At 43.0% G+C, this 21639-nt stretch overlaps 1 protein-coding gene across 4 annotated transcripts in view; it reads right to left on the reverse strand.

The window, feature by feature from the left end:
* LOC105498227 (activating transcription factor 6) overlaps positions 1 to 10915 on the reverse strand; it is a 243691-nt gene extending 232776 nt beyond the window's left edge. For 3 of the 4 annotated variants that reach the window (XM_011770213.2, XM_024798090.2, XM_011770212.3), the window contains exon 1: positions 10763 to 10915. In XM_011770213.2, coding sequence (XP_011768515.2) covers positions 10763 to 10844 — 82 coding nt within the window. In that variant the 5' untranslated portion in view covers positions 10845 to 10915. Of the gene's footprint in view, positions 1 to 10399; positions 10597 to 10762 lie in introns of those variants that run through there. The other variant, XM_071082106.1, reaches the window with a different exon arrangement.
* Between the last annotated feature and the right edge of the window lie 10724 nt (positions 10916 to 21639).

Raw genomic sequence — 21639 nt, forward strand, 5'->3', positions numbered from 1 at the left:
ACACATACAGATAGCTATAGAAATATATATATGTACACACATATACCGATGTTTGTATTATGCATATATACATATATACACACGCACATATACATATATACATGTATATATATATTTCCTAGTTCTGTCTGCTAAGAGGTCCTAGAAGCAATGACATCCGAGTAGCAATGAAAATACTAGGTGACCAGATCTTGGATACTAAATACCATCTTCCACCAAACAGAAGTCCACTAAGGGGTTCCTTGGAGAAATAACCAATTAAAGGGCTGCAGCAGGGAAAGTGCCAAAATAAGCCTGGAAATCTTGCTGTGCCAGAAATTCTCAGCAAATGATAGGAACATGTCAAAAAGAACAAAGGCCCCAATATGAAAGAATTCTCAGTGGTCAAATCTGGGAAAATCTGAGAATCAGAATAAAATGAGAGTAGTAGTTTACCAACCACCAAATAAAAAAGAAATCAATAAGTTCATCACAGAAGGAAAGAAGGAAGGAAGGAAGGAAGGAAGGAAGGAAGGAAGGAAGGAAGGAAGGAAGGAAGGAAGGAAGGAAGGAAGGAATTCTTATAGTACAATGTCAATTAACAATGATAGAATGATAGAGTTAGATAGTTACCATTTGGCAACCATTAGAGTGGTAACTGATAGAGAGTGGGGTTATTAATGAGGCTAGGGCTCATGGTTAGAGGTTTAATAAGAAAAGGATATTGGTGTCATGTCAGATTATCTCCCCCAAAATAGCAATAAAATACAAAATGGGAAGCAGTAGCTTTACAGTGGTGAAACCTGGAAGATAACAACTTGACCAAGTGATCATGTGAATATATCACAGGATGATATGATGGCATAGGAACATCACATAGTATTTTCACTACAACGTATACCTCATTTTATTCTGATGCTCAAATTTTCCCAGATTTGACCACTGGGAGTTCATCCATATTGGGGCCTTTGTTCTTTTTAACATGTTCATTTGCTGAGAATTTCTGGCACAAGATTTTCTGGGCTAATTTTGCACTTTCCCTGCAATTTCCCAGCCCTAGAATTGGTCATTTCTCCAAGGAACCCCTTAGTGGTTTAGGATCATCTTGTAGAATAAAAGACTTGTACTCTTTAAGACTGTCAAGGACATTAGAGACAGGAAAAGACTAAAGAACTGTTCCAGATTAAAGGACACTGATGAGACATAAGAAGTAAAAGCAATGAATGTTTGCAAGTAAAATCCTAGACTAGAAAAACAAATCATTATTGAAACAGATGGCAAACTTTGAACGGTGTCTTTGAATTGAATGATAGTGTTGTATCAATGTTTATCTCCTGACTGGAAGAAATATAAGGTAGTAATACAGGAATGTGGCCTTGTTTTGGGGGATAGAAGGATAGAGAATATACACTATAGTATTTAAAGGTGATGGGTCAACACATCTCTCTCTCTTGAAAGGCAGAGAGAGAGAAATAGAGTAAATGCGGCAAAATTTAACAACTGAGGAATCTGGTAAAGGGCATGCAAGAGTTCTTTGCACTGTTCTTACAACTTTTCTATAGGTTTCAAACTATTTCAAAATTTTCAAATGTATGTATATATACATGTGTATATGCGTGTGTGTGTGTACATATCCATAATCCAACTACTTCTCATTACTCCACTGCTACTATTGTAACTCATGGGGATTGCTATAGTAGCTTCCAAAATGTCTCCCTACTTCTGCCCTTGCCCCTCTTTCAGTCTATTTCCAACAGAGCTCCTAAAGTGAGCCTATAAAAACAAAGGATGGGTTTTTTTTGTTTTTGTTTTTTTTGTTTTTTTTGAGACGGAGTCTCGCTGTGCCGCCCAGGCTGGAGTGCAGTGGCGCGATCTCGGCTCACTGCAAGCTCCGCCTCCCAGGTTCACGCCATTTTCCCGCCTCAGCCTCCGAGTAGCTGGGACTACAGGCGCCCGCCGCCGTGCCCGGCTACTTTTTTTGTATTTTTAGTAGAGACGGGGTTTCACCATGTCAGCCAGGATAGTCTCGATCTCCTGACCTCGTGATCCACCTGCCTTGGCCTCCCAAAGTGCTGGGATTACAGGCTTGAGCCACCGCGCCCGGCAACAAAGGATGTTATTGGGAGTCAGGATTCTCATAGTGGCAGAAGAGAAATACAAGCATATAGTGCAAGAAGGTGAAAAAGAACCCTGCGATGTTACCTTTGAAGTGTAACTATATTAAAATGAATTGATGCTTTTTAAAAATATTTCCTCATTCTTAGGAAATACATGGTGAAGTGTTTAGGAGTTTCATATTATCTGCAGCCCACTTTAAGATGTGAAAGAGGAGGAAAGTGTGGGTAATATTAAGAGATAAAGTGAATGTGGCAGGATGTTAACAGTTGGTAAATCTAGATAAGGAAAATGCAGGTTTATCAATGTACTTATCTTTCAACTTTTCTGTGGTTAAAAAAATAACTGGGCCGGGCGCGGTGGCTCAAGCCTGTAATCCCAGCACTTTGGGAGGCCGAGACGGGTGGATCACGAGGTCAGGAGATCGAGACTATCCTGGCTAACACGGTGAAACCCCATCTCTACTAAAAAATACAAAAAACTAGCCGGGCGAGGTGGCGGGCGCCTGTAGTCCCAGCTACTCGGGAGGCTGAGGCAGGAGAATGGCATGAACCCGGGAGGCGGAGCTTGCAGTGAGCTGAGATCCCGCCACTGCACTCCAGCCTGGGCGACAGAGCGAGACTCCGTCTCAAAAAAAAAAAAAAAAAAAAAAATAACTGAAGGTGGGTTGATAAATATACTTGTATATTTATAGAACATTCTGAAAGAATCCATGAGAAACTGTTAGCATTAGTTACCCCGAAGTATCTCTAAAACCTATTGCCTATTTCTATATCCTTTGCACTAGTCCCACACTATTAGATTTCCCTCAACAGTAGTAAACAATGGTAGTTATTATTTTTAGTGTACTCCGTAAGCTTTCCCACCTCACCTCCATCTTGCCCATTTATTTATTCATTTACTCCTTGTAAGTTTAACAAGATGAGACACAGTCACTGGGTTTAGCAATGTGGAAAACAGTAGTGCCCTTAAAAACAGCAGTTTCAGGCCAGGCATGATGGCTCATGCCTGTAATCCCAGCACTTTGGGAGGCCGAGGCGGGTAGATCACCTGAGGTTGGGAGTTTGAGACCAGCCTGACCAGCATGGTGAAACCCCGTCTCTACTAAAAATACGAAATTTAGTAGCTCACGCCTGTAATCCCAGCACTTTGGGACACTGCGGTGGGTGGGCGGATCATGAGGTCAGGAGATCGAGACTATCCTGGCTAACACAGTGAAACCCCATCTCTACTAAAAATGCAAAAAAAAAAAAAAAAATTAGCCAGGCGAGGTGGCAGGCGCCTGCAGTCCCAGCTACTCGGAAGGCTGAGGCAGAAAAATGGCGTGAACCTGGGAAGTGGAGCTTGCAGTGAGCCCAGTGAGTCACTGCACTCCAGCCTGGGTGACAGAGAGAGACTCTGTCTCAAAAAAAAAAAAAAAAAATTAGCCAGGCATGGTGGCAGGCACCTGTAATCCCCCAGCTACTGGGGAAGCTGAGGCAGGAGAATCACTTGAATCCGGGAGGTGGAGGTTGCAGTGAGCCAAGATCGTGCCACTGCACTCTAGCCTGGGCAACAGAGCAAGACTCAAAAAAAAAAATAATTAAAAAAAGAAATTTTTTTTTAAAACAGCAGTTTCTGTGGAGCAGTGGCACCTGACTGGACTGGGTTCAAGTGACAATGAGAAATAAAAAACTAGAGACAGCAGTGAACATGGAGATTTTTTAAAAGGAATTCTGCCGTAACATACAGTAGAGAAATGCAGTAACAGCAAGAGAGGAAGTAACATTGAAGAGAGTTTTAAGTTTGTTGGTTTTGTTTTGGTTTTTTTTACTCTAGAGTACTATCTAGATATAGAAACAGTACTTCTAGGAGAAATAACACGTTCATTTACTGACAGAGATGATCTAGTAGCGAGGGGAAATGCTGACGCAGGAAACAGGAGGAAGAATAGCTTGAGCAACATTCTTGAAGAAAAGAGGAAGGATCTAAAGCACATATGGAAGGAGTGGCTCTAGCTAGGAGCAAGAAGCCACTCACTCTCAGCAACAAAAGAGAAAGCAAACATGTTGGTAGGTGGGTAAATGAGGTAGTGGGAGGCTGTAGAAGCTCTCTTCTGATTCAAAGGATGGGAGAGATGTTGGAGGTTTGAAGATAGAAGAAACTTTATAATGCAATCATCAGAGTGGGACAGTAAAAGGACCAGGGAAATATGATTGGTCTGGCAACACTTAAAGTGAGATTTTTTTCAGCCACATTCAGCTATAGTAAGGCAGGCGTGAAGTGGGCAAAACTGAATTTAACTACTAGGTTTATCCAAGAGAAACCCACAAGACAAGAGACAGACAAAGATATGAAAGGTGAAAGGAAGGAAATGGTGACAATGTTTGTTCATGGTATTTAAACTGGGTAAGGGGGACGTGATGAACTGAAGGGAATGAGAGACACTGGAAACATGGCAAAATCTCAGAAGGACTGAACAACTATTGAAACTGGAATACTAAAGGGAGTAAGCTGGTAAAACAGGTGAAGGTAGTCAGAGCAGGATGTTTGAAAGTGAGATGTTATTGGTAGTGACAAGACTTAGGCTTATGATCAGGAAAGCAAATGGTCGAGACTGGGTAAAAGGTGCAATCAGTGATAAAGACGAGGTCCAGAAAATGAGAGGTCAGTGTATCTGAAGGATCTTCTCTAAGGATACTGAAATCATCCAAGAATCATGATGTAAGTAATGGTGAAGAACGTAACAGTAAGCTAGAGGCAAAATTTTTTCAAAAAGTCAAGGAGAAGCCAGGCATGGTGGCATTTGTCTGTAGTCCCAGCTACTTGGGAGGCTGAGGCAGGAGGATCCCTTGACCCCAGGAGTCTGAAGATGCAGTGAGCTGTGATTGCTCCACCGCATATTCCAGCTCCAACCCAGGCAAAAGAATAAGACCCCATCTCTAAAAGAAAAAAAAAAGTGAAAGAGAGTGATCCAGGAATCAGGAGAGGTAGAGGATGGGATATTGTGACAAAATGAGATTTAAACTTAGATATTTTTAGGAAGGAGGAAAGGAGAATAGTAGTGAAGGACAATGGAGACACCTATCCCACCATCAGAGGCCCTATGGTGAAAAGGTTTTGAGAATAAAATTAGCAACCGTTCACCGGGGCATTAAGGGAAGTTGTGTCATCCGGGAGCACCAGATTTTGGTTTAGTGCTAGAAAGCCAAGAGAACCTTCATAGAAGAGACTGAAGACATAAAAGAAACCACAGTGGCAGACGGAAGCTTATCATCTTGATACACATATCTTAAGTACAGCTGACAGAAGGAAAAAGGAGAAAGAAGAAAGGAGGAGGAGGAGGGAAGAAAGAAGAAAGCAGAAAAAGTATCTTTTGCACAAATTCAAGCAAGAGTAAAAGAGAAGAGAGAAGGAGAGAGGAGGGTAAAACATACAGATGGCAAATAAGCATATGAAAAGATGCTCAACATCGTATGTCATCAGGAAACTGCAAATTAAAACAAGATACCACTACACACCTATTAGAATGACTAAAATCCAAAGTACTGGCAACACCAAATGTTAGCAAGGATGTGGAGCATCAGAAATGCTCATTCACTGCTAGTGGGAATGCAAAATCATATAGCCACTTTGGAAGACAGTTTGGCAATTTCTTACAAAACAAACAAAAAACATGTTCTTACCATACAATCCAGCAATTGTACTCCTTGATATTTACCCAAACAATTTGAAAATGCGGCCGGGCGCGGTGGCTCAAGCCTGTAATCCCAGCACTTTGGGAGGCCGAGACGGGCGGATCACGAGTTCAGGAGATCGAGACCATCCTGGGTAACACAGTGAAACCCCGTCTCTACTAAAATACAAAAAAAAATTAGCCGGGCAAGGTGGCGGGCGCCTGTACTCCCAGCTACTCGGGAGGCTGAGGCAGGAGAATGGGGTGAACCCGGGAGGCGGGGCTTGCAGTGAGCTGAGATCCGGCCACTGCACTCCAGCCTGGGCAACAGAGCTAGACTCCGTGTCAAAAAAAAAAAAAAGAAAGAAAATGCATGTCCACACAAAAACCTGCACACAAATGTTTTCAGCAGTTTTATATGTAATTGCCAAAAGTTGGAAGCAACCAGGATGTGCTTCAATAGGCAAGTAGATAAGCAAACTGTGAATTTATGGACTAAACTGTGTCCTCTAAAATTCTTTTTTTTTTTTTTTTTTTTTTGAGACGGAGTCTCGCTCTGTCACCCAGGCTGGAGTGCAGTGACGCGATCTCAGCTCGCTGCAAGCTCCCCTTCCTGGGTTTACGCCATTCTCCTGCCTCAGCCTCCCGAGTAGCTGGGACTACAGGCGCCCGCCACCTCGCCCGGCTAGTTTTTTGTATTTTCAGTGGAGACTGGGTTTCACTGTGTTGGCCAGGCTGGTCTCGATCTTCTGACCTTGTGATCCGCCCGTCTCGGCCTCCCAAAGTGCTGGGATTACAGGCTTGAGCCACCGCGCCCGGCCTCTAAAATTCTTATGTTGAAGCCCTAACCCCAAATACGACTATATAGAGAGATACAGTCTTTAGGAGGTAATGAAGGTTAAATGAGGTCATAAAAGTGGGGCGCTAATCTGATAGGACTGTGGCCTTATAAGAAGAAGAAGATTCTCTCTCTCAATGCCATGTAGGGACACAAGAAGGCAGCCATGTGCAAGCCAGGAAGAGGGGCCTAACCAGAACCTGAACATGGTGCCATCTTGATCTTGAACTCTAACCTCCAGAACTGTGAGCAAATAAATTTCTGTTGCTTAAACCACTCAGTGTGTGGTGTTGTCTTATGGCAGCCTAGGCAGACTAACAGGCTATGGAACATCCATACAATATAATACTATTTAGTGCTAAGAAGAAATGAGCTATCAAGCCATGAAAAGACATGGAGAGACCTTAAGTGCATATTGCTAAGTGAAAGAAGCCAATTCAAAAATGCTACATACTGTATGATTCCAACTATACGACATTCTGAAAAAGGCAAAACTATGGAGACAGTGAAAATATCAGTGGTTACCTGACCAGAGACAGGGAAAAGGAGGGAGGAAAAAATAGGTAGAGCACAGGGCTTTTTTAGGGCAGTGAAACTATTCTGTATGATACTGTAATTATGGACACATGTCATTATACATTTGTCAAAACCCATAGAACAGGTTGGGAACCAGGCCATGCAGCGGGAGGTGAGCAGCAGGTGGGTGAGTGAGTGAGTGAAGCTTCATCTGGATTTACAGCCATTCCCCATCACTTGCATTACCACCTGAACTCCACGACCTATCAGATCAGCAGCAGCATTAGATTCTCATAGGAGTGCGAACCCTATTCTGAACTGCACATGAGGGATCTAGATTGCACGTTCCTTATGAGAATCTAATGCCTGATGATCTAATCACTGTCTCCCATCACCCCCAGATGAGACTGTCTAGTTGCAGGAAAACAAGCTCAGGGGTCCCACTAATTCTATATTATGTTGAGTTGTATAATTATTTCATTATATATTACAGTGTAATAACAATACAAATAAAGTGCACAGTAAATGTAATGCACTTGAATCATCCCGAAAACATCTCCTGTGCCTCCCCGTCCCCACCCCCTGTGGAAAAATTGTCTTTCATGAAACCAGTCCCTGGTGCCAAAAGGCGGGGGACCCCTGCCATAGAATGTACAACAGAGTGAACTTTAAACTATGGGCTTATAATAATAAGTTCATAATAATGTATCAATACTGGCTTATCAACTGCAACCAATGTACCACACTAATGCGAAATGTTACCAATAGGGGAAGCTGGGGATTGAGGGGAAGTACATGGAACTCTTTGTACTATATGCTCAATTATTGTGTAAATCTATAATTATACTTAAAAAGTAGGCCTATTATTTAAAATAATTATGTGAAATTCAAATTTCAGTGTCTATAAAGCTCTATAGAAACACAGCCATGCTCACTTGTTTATGTTGTCTCTGGCTGCTTCTGCACTATCACAGCAGACTCGAGTAGTTGCAACAGCGACCATGTAATCACAAAGCCTAAAATATTTACCATCTGGACCTTTACAGAAAATGTTTGAAGACCCTTGTTCTAAATTTCATTACCTAAGTTAAAAAGAAAAAGGAAAGCATATCCCTCACAGGCTCTTCTGAGTTAACCACTTTATTTAAATTGTTTAGAGTTGTTAAAATCACGAGACATACTAACTACATAATCTGATTTTAAAATTTTAACTAGATAGTATCTAATATTAAAAAAAAAAAAAAAATCAAGGCTAGGCACGGTGGCTTGAGCCTGTAATCCCAGCACCTGGGAAGTTGAGGCAGGATGACTGCTTGAGGCCAGTTGGAGACCAGCCTGGGCAACACAGCAAGACCCCTGTCTCTACCAAAGAGTCAAAAATTAAGAATTAACCAGGCATGGTGGTGGCGTGCACCTGTAGTGCTAGCGACTCAGGAGGCTGAGATGCAAGGATCACTTGAGCCCAGGAGTTTCAGGTCACAATAAACTATGATTGCATCACTGCACTCCAGCCCGGGCGACAGAGCCAGACTCTATCTCTAAAAGAGAAAAAAAAAAACAACAAGTAAATCAGTGAAGTACTTGAACATCCAAAACAGCAACTGTCACAGAATGAAACACTAGCAGACAATAGTGTTTCACTCTATTGCCAACAAAATCTATCCTACTTACTGAACACCTAAGGAATTAAAGTGTTCAAAGAAGAGAAGACTGTTAACAGTTTGAAAAGGGAAACCTGGAAAACAATGGAAATGGGCACATTCAGGGAGGGGCAGGGCAGGATACCTGATAGAAATGAGTCAGTGAACTGACTACAAAGAACGGAATGCTCTGTTAGAGGACATTAAGTCAAGTGATCAGATAAGTCAGGAAAATGCAGCCTGGGTATCAGAAGACAACATAAAATAATGCCATGAGGAAGTGTCCCACAGTTATAGTTTAAGAAATGTTGCTGGCCAGACACAGTGGCTCACACCTGTAATCCCAGCACTTTGGGAGGCCGAGGTGGGCGGATCACCTGAGGTGGGGAGTTCCAGACCAGCCTGACCAACATGGAGAAACCCCGTCTCTACTTAAAATACAAAATTAGCTGGGCTTGGTGGTGCATGCCTGTAATCCCAGTTACTCGGGAGGCTGAGGCAGGAGAATCGCTTGAACCCGGGAGGTGGAGGTTGCGGTGAGCCGAGATCGTGCCATTACACTCCAGCCTGGGCAACAAAAGCAAAACTCCATCTCAAAAGGAAAAAGAAAAGTCATGAAAATATAACAGCTGACTAGCTGACAAAAACAAATCATAACTACCCAATATATTCAAGTAGTCTTATTAATAACCAGGGATCTTAGGAAGAATAAACCCTGCAGACACGAGTTAGGAAAGCATTATAGAATAGATACTAGAGGTACAGACTTCGGAGGTCGAAAAACCCGGTGTGATCTTTCTTCTGCCATTAACTAGCTTCAAGAATCTGAGCACAAATTCTGTTAGCCTCAGTTTCCTCATCTCTAAAATAAACAGTACCTCATTGGACTGTTGGTAGGATTAAACAAAATACTGCATGTTGAGAGTTTAGCAGGGTGCCTGACACAAAGAAAGTGCTAAATAAATGGTTACTGTTACTAATGTACTTGGCTTAGGAAAATGGGAATAGAAGTCTTAAGTTTTCCAGCAACTCTTAGAAAATCTACCCAAGGATTGAAATAAATCTCCAATAGAATATAGTTTTAGAGAACATCTGCCCTTGAAAAAATTAAATGACTTTGTTCAATAAATAGTTGAGATTCCTTCCACTCATGCTATTGAGAATGCTGATCCAAGGGAGAAAGATAAACTGGGTTCCCCTCAATTCCGAGGCTGATGAGTGGTGTAGGCTCACTAGGGGGCCCATTTGGGAACCTACACAATCCCAAATTCATATTGGAACCTAAGAACAATATTACTATTATATCTTGCAATCAAGAGGAGAATAAAAGTCTCCTCTAAATACTTAGATAACAAAGCTTCTCCATTCTCATTTCCACCTCATTCCATTCCATTCTTCCTGACTACCAAAACCAAACAAACTATCCATTAGCAAGAAAATTAAGAGCTGTATCTGGAAAGCAGTCAGGATTCTACCATGAGTATTAGGTCTAGCTAAGCAGGGACCCGAGGTCAGGTGCTTGGGTGTTTTGCTTTTCTGCCAAGATGGACATCAGGCTTAAACCAATAGTAAAAGCTGTAAGATTAGGATTTCTTGTATATGACCACATTCTCTCATGCACATCAAGCACACAAAAACCCACTCCATTGTGCTCACCGCCCACATTTCACACTCAGGAAATAGCTTGCAGCCTTTTTGGCGGTCCCAGCCATCTTGCCCTAAACCTCCTAACGACGTCCAGTGTTAGCCACACAAAAAGATCATCCAGTACTTCCCCAAGGGAACAGTGAAAAACGATAGTTAACTCCAGTTAGACAATATTCTCCTCTCCCTGTGGCCAGGACAGAAGCCGAACGATCCTCCCAGACTCTCACAGGGGCACGAACGAGAGTGACGAGTGGCCTCACTAACCAGGCAGGGTTGGTCCACACCTGTCACCACGACTGGGCGGAAGTAGGGAGGAAGAAACCTGTAGATGCGAAGCCGAGCCAACCTGGTGCATTATCAGATCCCACTCACCCCAATCTTCATCCAGCCTGTGAGAGAGTCCCGGGCTAAAAGGTGACTCCATGGTGCCGGCAACACCTCCCGACTCCCCCATATCACAAGTTCCTCTTCCCTGGAACTCCGTGATTAATATCTGGGACGGCGGCGGCAGGCGGACAAAATACTCCGTAACGCTGACGAGACGGTGGCCGAGTAAAGACAAACTGCTTCTGCCGCACGAGGGAATTAGTACGACACAGAAGAACGTCAGAGACTAAGCAAATTTAAGCAGACCTCTGAGTAAATATTTCCCTTTTGGAGTTTTCAGGACTTTCTGTCCCGCTGTTTTATGGGGGAGGCGAGGTAGGACACGCAGACATCGCTTCGACTGAACAAAATTTATCAACATTACAAATAAAAAGTAAAGCCCCTTTCTGAACATTCTGGCTTATTCCTTGATTATCCTTCTTAATACCACAGCGTGGCTATCTCAGAACAAAATTAGAGACTAATAGTAAATTTAGTTTAATTTGTACAAATAATTCTCTATTCGTGTAAAAATTCTTCATATACGCATGTATGAAAGAAAAACACTACTATTTTTCCACATTCGTGAAAACTGCTTAACTGGCACAGTATCCGAGGTAAGTGGTAATATAAAACATACTTCTAGAAAGCCTACTTTTATTTAAATAAATTGAAACAAAGCAAATATAAAAGATAACCCCCCCAAATTTATCTCCTAAAGATAAGTTTCTAAAGCATAGTATTTAGTCAAAGTCCAAGCGAGCCTCCCCTAAGACCTACAGTAATCGAAGTTCCCAATATCTGTATTACTAAAACATTCGGGGTTTATTGAAAGGAAATTCACACGCATCACGAACTCCAACTGAAAATATGAACTGAGTTTGATAAAGCAGTTTCAAGAACGCTACTTAAGAGAATTTCTTTTTCATCCATTTTAAATTTCAGCGGCCAGTGAATATTTAAAATACTGTAACGTAAGAACACGTATGCCTCTAGGACCACGTGGAATCTTTCCCATGAGTGGTAAGCAAAACAAATGTGCTTCCCGGAACCCTCCAAACTGCTCTTGGCTGTATATTACTACAGATTACATAATGCAGGAGCGTTCTGGGAGGCAAGCTCAGAAAAAGACCATGAAATCCCCTTACGTCAGATGTGACTACTTTTGTCATCAGAAAACTAATAAGTTTTCATTAAGGTGAAATGTATAACACTTTTATTCTCACCCAATTACAAATTCAAAAATTGCCATAAAAACTAAAATAAGACCAGGCGCGGTGGCTCACTCCTGTAATCCCAGGACTTTGGAAAGCAGAGGCGGGCGGATCACGAGGTTAGGAGTTCGAGACCAGCCTGGCCAGCATAGTGAAACCCAGTCTCCACCGAAAATACAAAAAATTAGCCGGGCGTGGTGGCGGGCGCTTGTAATCCCAGCTACTCGGGAGGCTGAGGCAGGAAAATCGCATGAACCCGGGAGGCAGAGATCGCGCCACTGCACCCCAGCCCGGTCGACATTGCGAGACTCCGTCTCAAAAAAAAAAAAAAAAAATTAATAAATAAACTAAAATAAAATCAACAAGTCTTCTGTATCCCACTAGACACCTTAGTCTTTTAAGAAAATCACCATGACAAATCGCCCATTTTTTTAATTTCCAAAAGATTTTATTTTTTATTCAAAAAGTGCAAGTAGCCGGGCGCGGTAGCTCAAGCCTGTAATCCCAGCACTTTGGGAGGCCGAGACGGGTGGATCACGAGGTCAGGAGATCGAGACCATACTGGCTAACACGGTGAAACCCCGTCTCCACTAAAAAATACAAAAAACTAGCCGGGCGCGGTGGCAGGCGCCTGTAGTCCCAGCTACTCGGGAGGCTGAGGCAGGAGAATGGCGTGAACCCGGGAGACGGAGCTTGCAGTGAGCTGAGATCTGGCCACTGCACTCTAGCCCGGGCGACAGAGCAAGACTCCGTCTCAAAAAGAAAAAAAAAAAAGTGCAAGTAATTATGAAACAAATATTTTTGGCCTATCATCGAGAATTTTAAAATTTAACATTTTTCATTTTTGTCCCAGATTTTTCATAAGAAATTAAATATGACAGAATTCAATTCCTCTTTCCTCCCTCCTTCATTTTCCTCTCTTGGCATAGGCCACTTCTACCATGAATTTTATGGGTATAAAATTCTATTTTATAAAAATAAAAGTGTAATTCTAGTCCACTTTTATTTTTACTTTTACGATGCTTAAACATGTTTATAGACACATGCATTTAGTGTCATTTGGGGTGTTTTTTTTACGTATGTAAACTTATACTGTAATGTTCTCCGAATCATTTTTCTTATTGGACATTACTTTTTAAGGATCTACCCATGGTATTTCCTTGAATAAATACATATATCACAATTTATTTTTCCATTTCCCTAAGCATGGACAAAATTTGGGTTGTTTCAATTGTTTACATAAAATATATCCTTGTATGGCTCTCCTTGTGCATATATGCAAGAATCTCAACCTCTCTCTCTCTCCCTCCTTTTTTTTTTTTTTTGAGACGGGTTCACTTTTTCCCCTAGGCTGGATTGCAGTGGCACCATCTCAGCTCAGGGCAGCTTGACCTCCCAGGTTTAAGTGATCCTCCTGCCTCTCCCCCAAATAGCTGAGACTATGGGAACCCACCACCACACGCGGCTAATTTTTGTATTTTTTGTAGAGACAGGATTTTGCCATGTTGCCCAGGCTGGTCTCAAAACTCCTGAGTTCAAGCAGTCCGCCTGCCTCTGCCTCCCAAAATGTTGAGATTACAGGCGTGAGCCACCACACCCAGCCTCAAGAATGTCTTTAATAATGTATGTACTATTTTATCGGTTTACACCCTCGCTAGCATTGATGAGTTCTCTTTGCTCCACATTCTCTTCAACACAAGATATGGTCAGACTTTTATCATTTTTACCACTGTGAAAATTGCAATTTATATTTCCCTAACAAAGTGGTGCATTCTTCCATACTTATGAAACCTTATTTCCTCTTCTGTGAACTGTCCACTCTTACCTTTTATAAAGTTTGCTACGGAGTTTTCTTTCACAAATGATGTGTACGTCATTAGATAGCCTGCTCTATTCACTGACTGTATAAACTAAAAATAAACTCCTAAGTCCCCCACCACCAGAATAGGCCCCCTTGTGGCCAAGGGGATCCTAGAAAACCTTAAAACTGAGTTTTAGACCACGGTGGAACAGGTTAGACACACCTTGTTATACTCCCTCTCTTTTGTGGTTTAGACACAACTGGCCAGCATTAATGTTAAAACAGAGGTGATAAGACTGACAGAACAGACTCTGTCAATAAGATGCCAAATTATAAACAAGACCTAAAGCCATTCCAGGCAAGGCTTTAGTCCCACACCCTTATACTTAAAGAATAAACTGTGTTCTAACTGCCTCAAGTTCTTCTCTAGCAGCTAAACAAATACAGGCCTCAAGAGAAACAATATTAAAACAATGTGCACGGCCGGGCGCGGTGGCTCAAGCCTGTAATCCCAGCACTTTGGGAGGCCGAGACGGGCGGATCATGAGTTCAGGAGATCGAGACCATCCTGGCTAACACGGTGAAACCCCGTCTCTACTAAAATACAAAAAAAAATTAGCCGGGCGAGGTGGCGGGCGCCTGTACTCCCAGCTACTCGGGAGGCTGAGGCAGGAGAATGGCGTGAACCCGGGAGGTGGGGCTTGCAGTGAGCTGAGATCCGGCCACTGCACTCCAGCTTGGGCAACAGAGCTAGACTCCGTCTCAAAAAAAAAAAAAAAAAAAAAAAAAAAAAAAAAAAACCATGTGCAGCTCCACCAGATGCTGACTTACTGATCCCCAGCCCCAGCATAGCTACAGATGCTGACACCTCCACCAGATGCTGACACCTCCACCAGCGTAGCTACAGATGCTGACAGCTCCACCAGATGCTGACTGACTGATCTTCCACCAGCGTAGCTACAGCTTTCACTGGACAACTTTTTGTTGATTTCAGTAACTTTCTCCAGATAAGAACACCACTGGCCGGGCGCGGTGGCTCACGCCTGTAATCCCAGCACTTTGGGAGGCCGAGACGGGCGGATCACAAGGTCAGGAGATCGAGACCACGGTGAAACCCCGTCTCTACTAAAAATTACAAAAAATTAGCCGGGCGCGGTTGTGGGCGCCTGTAGTCCCAGCTACTCGGGAGGCTGAGGCAGGAGAATGGCGTGAACCCGGGAGGCGGAGCTTGCAGTGAGCCGAGATCGCGCCGCTGCACTCCAGCCTGGGCTGGGGGACAGAGCGAGACTCCGTCTCAAAAAGAAAAAAAAAAAAAAAAAAGAACACCATTGGCCATGGACTGGTTCTGGCTGGTTTTTTGTTTTGTTTGTTTGTTTTTGTTTTTGTTTTGAGACGGAGTCTCGCTCTGTCGCCCAGGCTGGAGTGCAGTGGCGCGATCTCGGCTCACTGCAAGCTCCGCCTCCTGGGTTTACGCCATTCTCCTGCCTCAGCCTCCTGAGTAGCTGGGACTACAGGCGCCCGCCACCGCGCCCGGCTAATTTTTTGTATTTTTAGTAGAGACGGGGTTTCACCGTGGTCTCGATCTCCTGACCTTGTGATCCGCCCGCCTCGGCCTCCCAAAGTGCTGGGATTACAGGCGTGAGCCACCGCGCCCGGCCTGGTTCTGGCTGGTTTACAGAGGTTGCATATTTACTTGGCTTCATGTCCTGAAAGACCTTTCGATGTATAGGGTTCATTGTAATACATTTAAATATTAAGTCTCTGGTGTGGGTGTGGTGGCTGGGTGTGGTGGCTCACGCCTGTACTTTGGGAGGCCAGGGTGGGCAGATCACGAGGTCAGGAGCTTGAGACCAGCCTGGCCAACATGGGGAAACCCCATCTCTACTAAAAATACAAAAATTAGCCAGGCATGGTGGCGGGTTCCTGTAATCCCAGCTATTCAGGAGGCTGAGGCAGGCAGGAGTATCGCTTGAAACCGGGAGGTGGAGGTTACAGTGAGCTGAGATCGCACCATTGCAGTCCAGCCTGGGTGACAGAGCAAGACTCTGTCTCAACAACAACAACAACGAAAGAGTTAAGTCTCCATCCCAAAGTGAATATGGGTCAAATGTTACATGAGTTTTTTGTTCAATACACATGTGTCAGGACCACTTTCATGAATATCCATAGCTCTTCCTGTAACCTGTTGAAAATGTATGTTTAGCCAGCCTGTTCAGCCTGAAGCTCCTACACTCCAAGCTCTTCTCCTTCAAAGTGCCTGTTTCTGGAGGCACGCTTCCCAGCCTGCAGGATGGCAACCTTGCAGGCCATAAAGTCTCCTCTTCTTTTCTAAATTTATTCATTGTGGGGTTTTTTAATGTATACATTTTTTAAAGAGAGAGAGAGAGAGAGAGAGTCTCGCTTTGTTGCCCAGGTTGGTCTCAAACTCCTAGGCTCAAGCTATCCTTCTGCCTCAGCCTCCCAAAGCACTGGGATTACAGGCGTGAGCCACCGCACCCAGTCCATTGTTGGGTTTCTTTTTAAGTTGACACTTGGTATATATGTTGTAAATACCTTCTCCCAGGTTGACACTTGTCCTCTTTGTTTATGGGGCTTTTGTTCTCTAGATTTTAATTTCAATGTAGTCAAATTTATCAATCTGTTGTTATGATAGCTGACATTCATAGCTTTTTTAAGAAATCCTTCCCTCTCCTGAGGTCATTAAGACTTTTGCTTTTATTTTCATAGTTTTATAGTTTTGTTTTTCACATCCTTTTTTTTTTCTATTTGGCTATTATTGGGGTATAGCAACACTGTGGATTTTTGTACAGCAATCTTGTATCAAAAACCTTGTTGAATTCTGTTATTCTAATATTTTGTCTGTGCCAGGCACAGTGGTACACACCTGTAATCCCAGCTTCTTGAGAAGCTGAGGCAGGAGGATTGCTTGAACCCAGGCGTTCAAGGCTAGCCTGGGCAATATAGCAAGATTCTGTCTTTTAAAAAAAAAAAATCATATTATGATAGATGGAAACTAGTATGTGATAAAATCACTTTTAAAAAATTGTCTAAAGTTACTGAGGATTTTTTATTTAGAAGAACATTATGCAAACACCAACCTTTTAAATTATTTTATTTAATGTTTTAATTTGTAAAATAAACTTTTAGTATGAAGATTTTCAAACATGAGATGATGTAATGAATCCCCGTGTTCCTATCACCCAGCTCAGCTTCAACAATTTGCCATTCTTGTTTTATCTATCCTACCTCTCCTCTCCACAACTTTCTTCATTTTGTTTTGTATTTTTCCCAGAATGGTTTTTTTTTTCCCCCTTAGACGGAGTCTCGCTCTGTCGCCCAGGCTGGAGTGCAATGTGTAAGCTCGGCTCCCTGCAACCTCTGCCTCCCAGGTTCAAGTGATTCTTCTGCCTCAGCCTCCCAAGTAGCTGGAATTACAGGTGCCTGCCACCATGCCCGGCTAATTTTTTTTTTTTTTTTTTTTTTTGAGACGGAGTCTCGCTGTGTCTCCCAGGCTGGAGTGCAGTGGCGTGATCTCGGCTCACTGCAAGCTCCGCCTCCCGGGTTCATGCCATTCTCCCGCCTCAGCCTCCCCAGTAGCTGAGACTACAGGCGCCCGCCACCACGCCCGGCTAGTTTTTTGTATTTTTAGTAGAGACGGGGTTTCACCGTGTTAGCCAGGATAGTCTCGATCTCCTGACCTCGTGATCCACCCGCCTCGGCCTCCCAAAGTGCTGGGATTACAGGCTTGAGCCACCGCGCCCGGCCGCCCGGCTAATTTTTGTATTTTTAATTGAGATGGGGTTTCACCATGCTGGCCAGGCTGGTCTTGAACTCCTGACCTAAGGCAATCCGCCTGCCTTGGCCTCCCAAAGTGCTGGGATTACAGGCGTAAGCCACCTTGCCCAGCCTTCCTGGAATATTTTAAAGCAAATCCAGATATCATATTATTTTACCCATAAATACTTCAACATATATCTCTAAGAGACAAGGCCTCTTTTTTTTTTTTTTTTTTTGAGACGGAGTTTTGCTCTCTCGCCAGACTGGAGTGCAGTGGCATGATCACTGCAACCTCTGCCTCCCTCCCGGGTTCAAGCGATTCTTCTGCCTCAGTTTCCCGAGTAGCTGGGACTACAGGCATGTGCCACCACACTCAGCTAATTTTTGTATTTTTTTAGTAGCGATGGGGTTTCACCATGTTGGCCAGGATGGTCTTGATCTCTTGACCTCATGATCCATCCGCTTCAGCCTCCCAAAATGCTGGGATTATAGGCATGAGCCACCGCACCCAGCCTGCCTTTTCTTATTTTTCAAAAACATGCTGATAATACCATTATCATACCCAACACAATTAGTAATTCCTTAATATCATCTGATACTTGTTCCATGTTCAGTTTTCTGTCTCAAAAATGCCCTTCCTTCCAGTTAGTTTGTTAAAATCAGGATCCAAACAAGATCGTCACATTGCATTTGGTTCATATGACAATTCCCTCTCCATTTCTTCCCCCCATGCCATTTGTTGAAGAATCTAAGTCATTGGTCCTATAGAATTTCCCACTTTGTGATTCTGCTGATTACATCTTCATGGTGATGCTTAATTTGTTCCAGAAACTGCCAGTGACATCTAGAGGCTTGATTAGTTTTTGCTTTTGTTTTTGTTTGTTTTTGCAAGAATATTTCATAGGTACTTCCTTGCATCATAGCAGGAGGCATATACATACTGTCCCACTTTTAGAGATGTCGAGATTTATGAGTGAGTTCAGATCAGATTTTTTTCCTAAGTCTTAAACTGTTTAGCCCCTTATTTTACTGCAATGGTTAGGACCTCTAATACGATACAGAAGGTAGGGGATAGACATCTTTTAACTTGTTTCTAAATTTTAATGTGAATGTTTGAAAAGTTTTACCACTAAATAAGATTTTTTCCCATAGATTTTTCGTAGATACTCTGATTAAGGAAGCTTCCTTCCACTCTAGTTACCAGGCTTTTCTTTTTAAATCGTTAAGTGTTGGATGTTATAGAATTCTTTTTCTTGAATCTACTCATTTGTTTTCAACTTAAACCCTTGGAGTAGAAATACAATTTGAAAGAGAACCTTATGTCTAGAGACAATACCACTCTTTGGTCTAGGTAAGAGGAGCCCCTACCCTGGACCCACACTTTAGAAGACTTTACTCTGACCTCTGACTCTGTCCCCACAGGATAAGAATCCATACTGCCAATGTGATGTGCCCAGCTAGAACAGATGCCCCCTTCTAGAAGTGCATCTAACACCCAAATAGCTCCAAGCCTGCTTCTAGGGCTTGCTCAGGCCTCTTACCTCTTAAGAGTGAAATGGGCCAATGGTATACACCAGGGCTGTAGCCAGATCTTATACATATAGGTGGGGGATCCACATATATATATGCACCAGGCTCTTCATGATGCAGAACAAATCAAGGGATGAGGAAATAAAGGAGGCACCCTGTGGGCGGGGGCCACCTCTCCCTGCATTGCCATGCTTTGTTATGGAATCTTATAAAATCAGAGAATTCTAAATTCAAACCTGGTCTGACAGGTCATTACGAAGGTATATTTGTCAAGATAATAGAATAAAACATTTTATTTGACAGATAGCTCGATTTATAATTTTATTTTTTTAAGACAGAGTCTAGCTCTGTCGCCCAGGCTGGAGTGCAGTGGCGCGATCTCGGCTCACTGCAAACTGCCTCCCAGGTTCAAGCGATTCTCCTGCCTCCCCGCCTCCCAAGTAGCTGGGATTACAGGCGCCCACCACCATGCCTGGCTAATTTTATATTTTTAGTAGAGACGGGGTTCCCCCATGTTGGCCAGGCTGGTCTCAAACTCCTGACCTCAAGTGATCCACCCATCTTGGACTCCCAAAGTGCTGGGATTACAAGCGTGAGCCACTGCACCCGGCCAATTTGTTAAGTTTTAAAAGTTAAAACAAACAGTATATAGGCCTCAATGTGTATTATTGTTGGAACCCTGCAAATAGTGGGGAGCATGACTAGCGAATTTACAACTTAATTAAAATTGCATTTGATCCATACCATTTGATTTTACAATCTGACCAACAGTGTATGATAGATAGGCATTGAGTCATATTAAACTGCAGCTATGTAACTACTTTTTACCTACAAAAGGGATAACTTCATATGCTGCAAACTGTTATGATTTTTTTAAATAGAGATGGGGATTTCACATATTGGCCAGGCTGGTCTTGAACTCCTGGCCTTAAATGATCCACCCGCCTTCATCTTCCAAAGTGCTGGGACAGGAATGAGCCACCACACCTGGCCTCCTCAACCTGTTTTTTAAAACTTTCTAGAGAATAAAATATGAAGAAAAAAGTAAGATTTTATGAAAGCTAAAACAAATGGAGTAATTTTTTTCTCAAAAGAAAAAATTATGGCAGGAAGCGGTGGCCCACGCCTGTCCAGCACTTTGGGAGGCCAAGGCAGGTGGATCACTTGAGATCAGGAGTTTGAGATCAGCCTGGCCAACATATGGAAACCCCGTCTCTACTAAAAATACAAAATTAGCAAGGCGTAGTGGCACACGCCTGTAATCCCCAGCTACTTGGGAAGCTGAGGCAGGAGAATCGCTTGAACCCGGGCAGCAGAGGTTGCAGTGAACTGAGATCACGCCATTGCACTCCAGTCTGGCAACAACGAAACTCCATCTCAAAAAAAAAAAAAAACAGAAAGAAAAATTACTACATGGAAACTGCCAAAGTCTTCTAGTCCAATGTTAAGATTTTTCTCAAGAATTTTCCATAACACTCCTATACATTTAAAAAACTGAGCTAGGCATTTTTTAAGAGGATCATTATTCACAACGTATTTTTGCATTTTAAAATTACTCCCACTACAGTGTTTATGGACAATATTTTTCTTTAATTCTTGTGTTTTTTTTTTGGAGTAGCCTCCCGAGCAGCTGGGACTACAGGCATATGCCACCATGCCTGGCTGATTTTTGATTTTTAGTAGAGACAGGGTTTCACCATGTTGGCCAGGCTGGTCTTGAACTCCTGACCTTAAGTGATCTGCCTGCCTTGACCTCCCAAAGTGCTGGGATCATAGGCATAAGCCACTGCGCCTGGCCTTTATTTAGTTAATTCTGACTCTTGTAAATGTTCAAATATCTAATTAGGTCCAATTGTAATTATTATTAATGAGTAAGGCCATGCGCGGTGGCTCAAGCCTGTAATCCCAGTACTTTGGGAGGCCAAGACGGGCGGATCACGAGGTCAGGAGATCGAGACCATACTGGCTAACATGGTGAAACCCCGTCTCTACTAAAAAATACAAAAAACTAGCCGGTCGAGGTGGCGGGCGCCTGTAGTCCCAGCTACTCGGAGGCTGAGGCAGGAGAATGGTGTAAACCCGGGAGGCGGAGCTTGCAGTGAGCTGAGATCCGGCCACTGCACTCCAGCCTGGGCGACAGAGCAAGACTCTGACTCAAAAAAAAAAAAAAAAAAAAAAAGAGTAAAATAATTCTAGTTTCTATATACCAGGTTAAAAAACTAATCTGGAAGTATTACCTTTTCCAATACTCACATATTGGGCTACAAAATGACTTGATATATAGTAACTCTCATTTGTTTTCTTCATCATTAGAAACACATCTAACATTTATACATTTCTTTATGTAGATCACTTCAAAAGGCATCTCAAACACTAAACACTTTTTTAAAAATATAGATAATTGGCCGGGCGCGGTGGCTCAAGCCTGTAATCCCAGCACTTTGGGAGGCCGAGACGGGCGGATCACGAGGTCAGGAGATCGAGACCATCCTGGCTAACACGGTGAAACCCCGTCTCTATAAAAAATGCAACAAACTAGCCGGGCGAGGTGGCGGGCGCCT

Source organism: Macaca nemestrina, chromosome 1 (genome assembly GCF_043159975.1).
Source record: "Macaca nemestrina isolate mMacNem1 chromosome 1, mMacNem.hap1, whole genome shotgun sequence".
In the NCBI taxonomy this organism is placed as follows: Eukaryota; Metazoa; Chordata; class Mammalia; order Primates; family Cercopithecidae; genus Macaca; species Macaca nemestrina.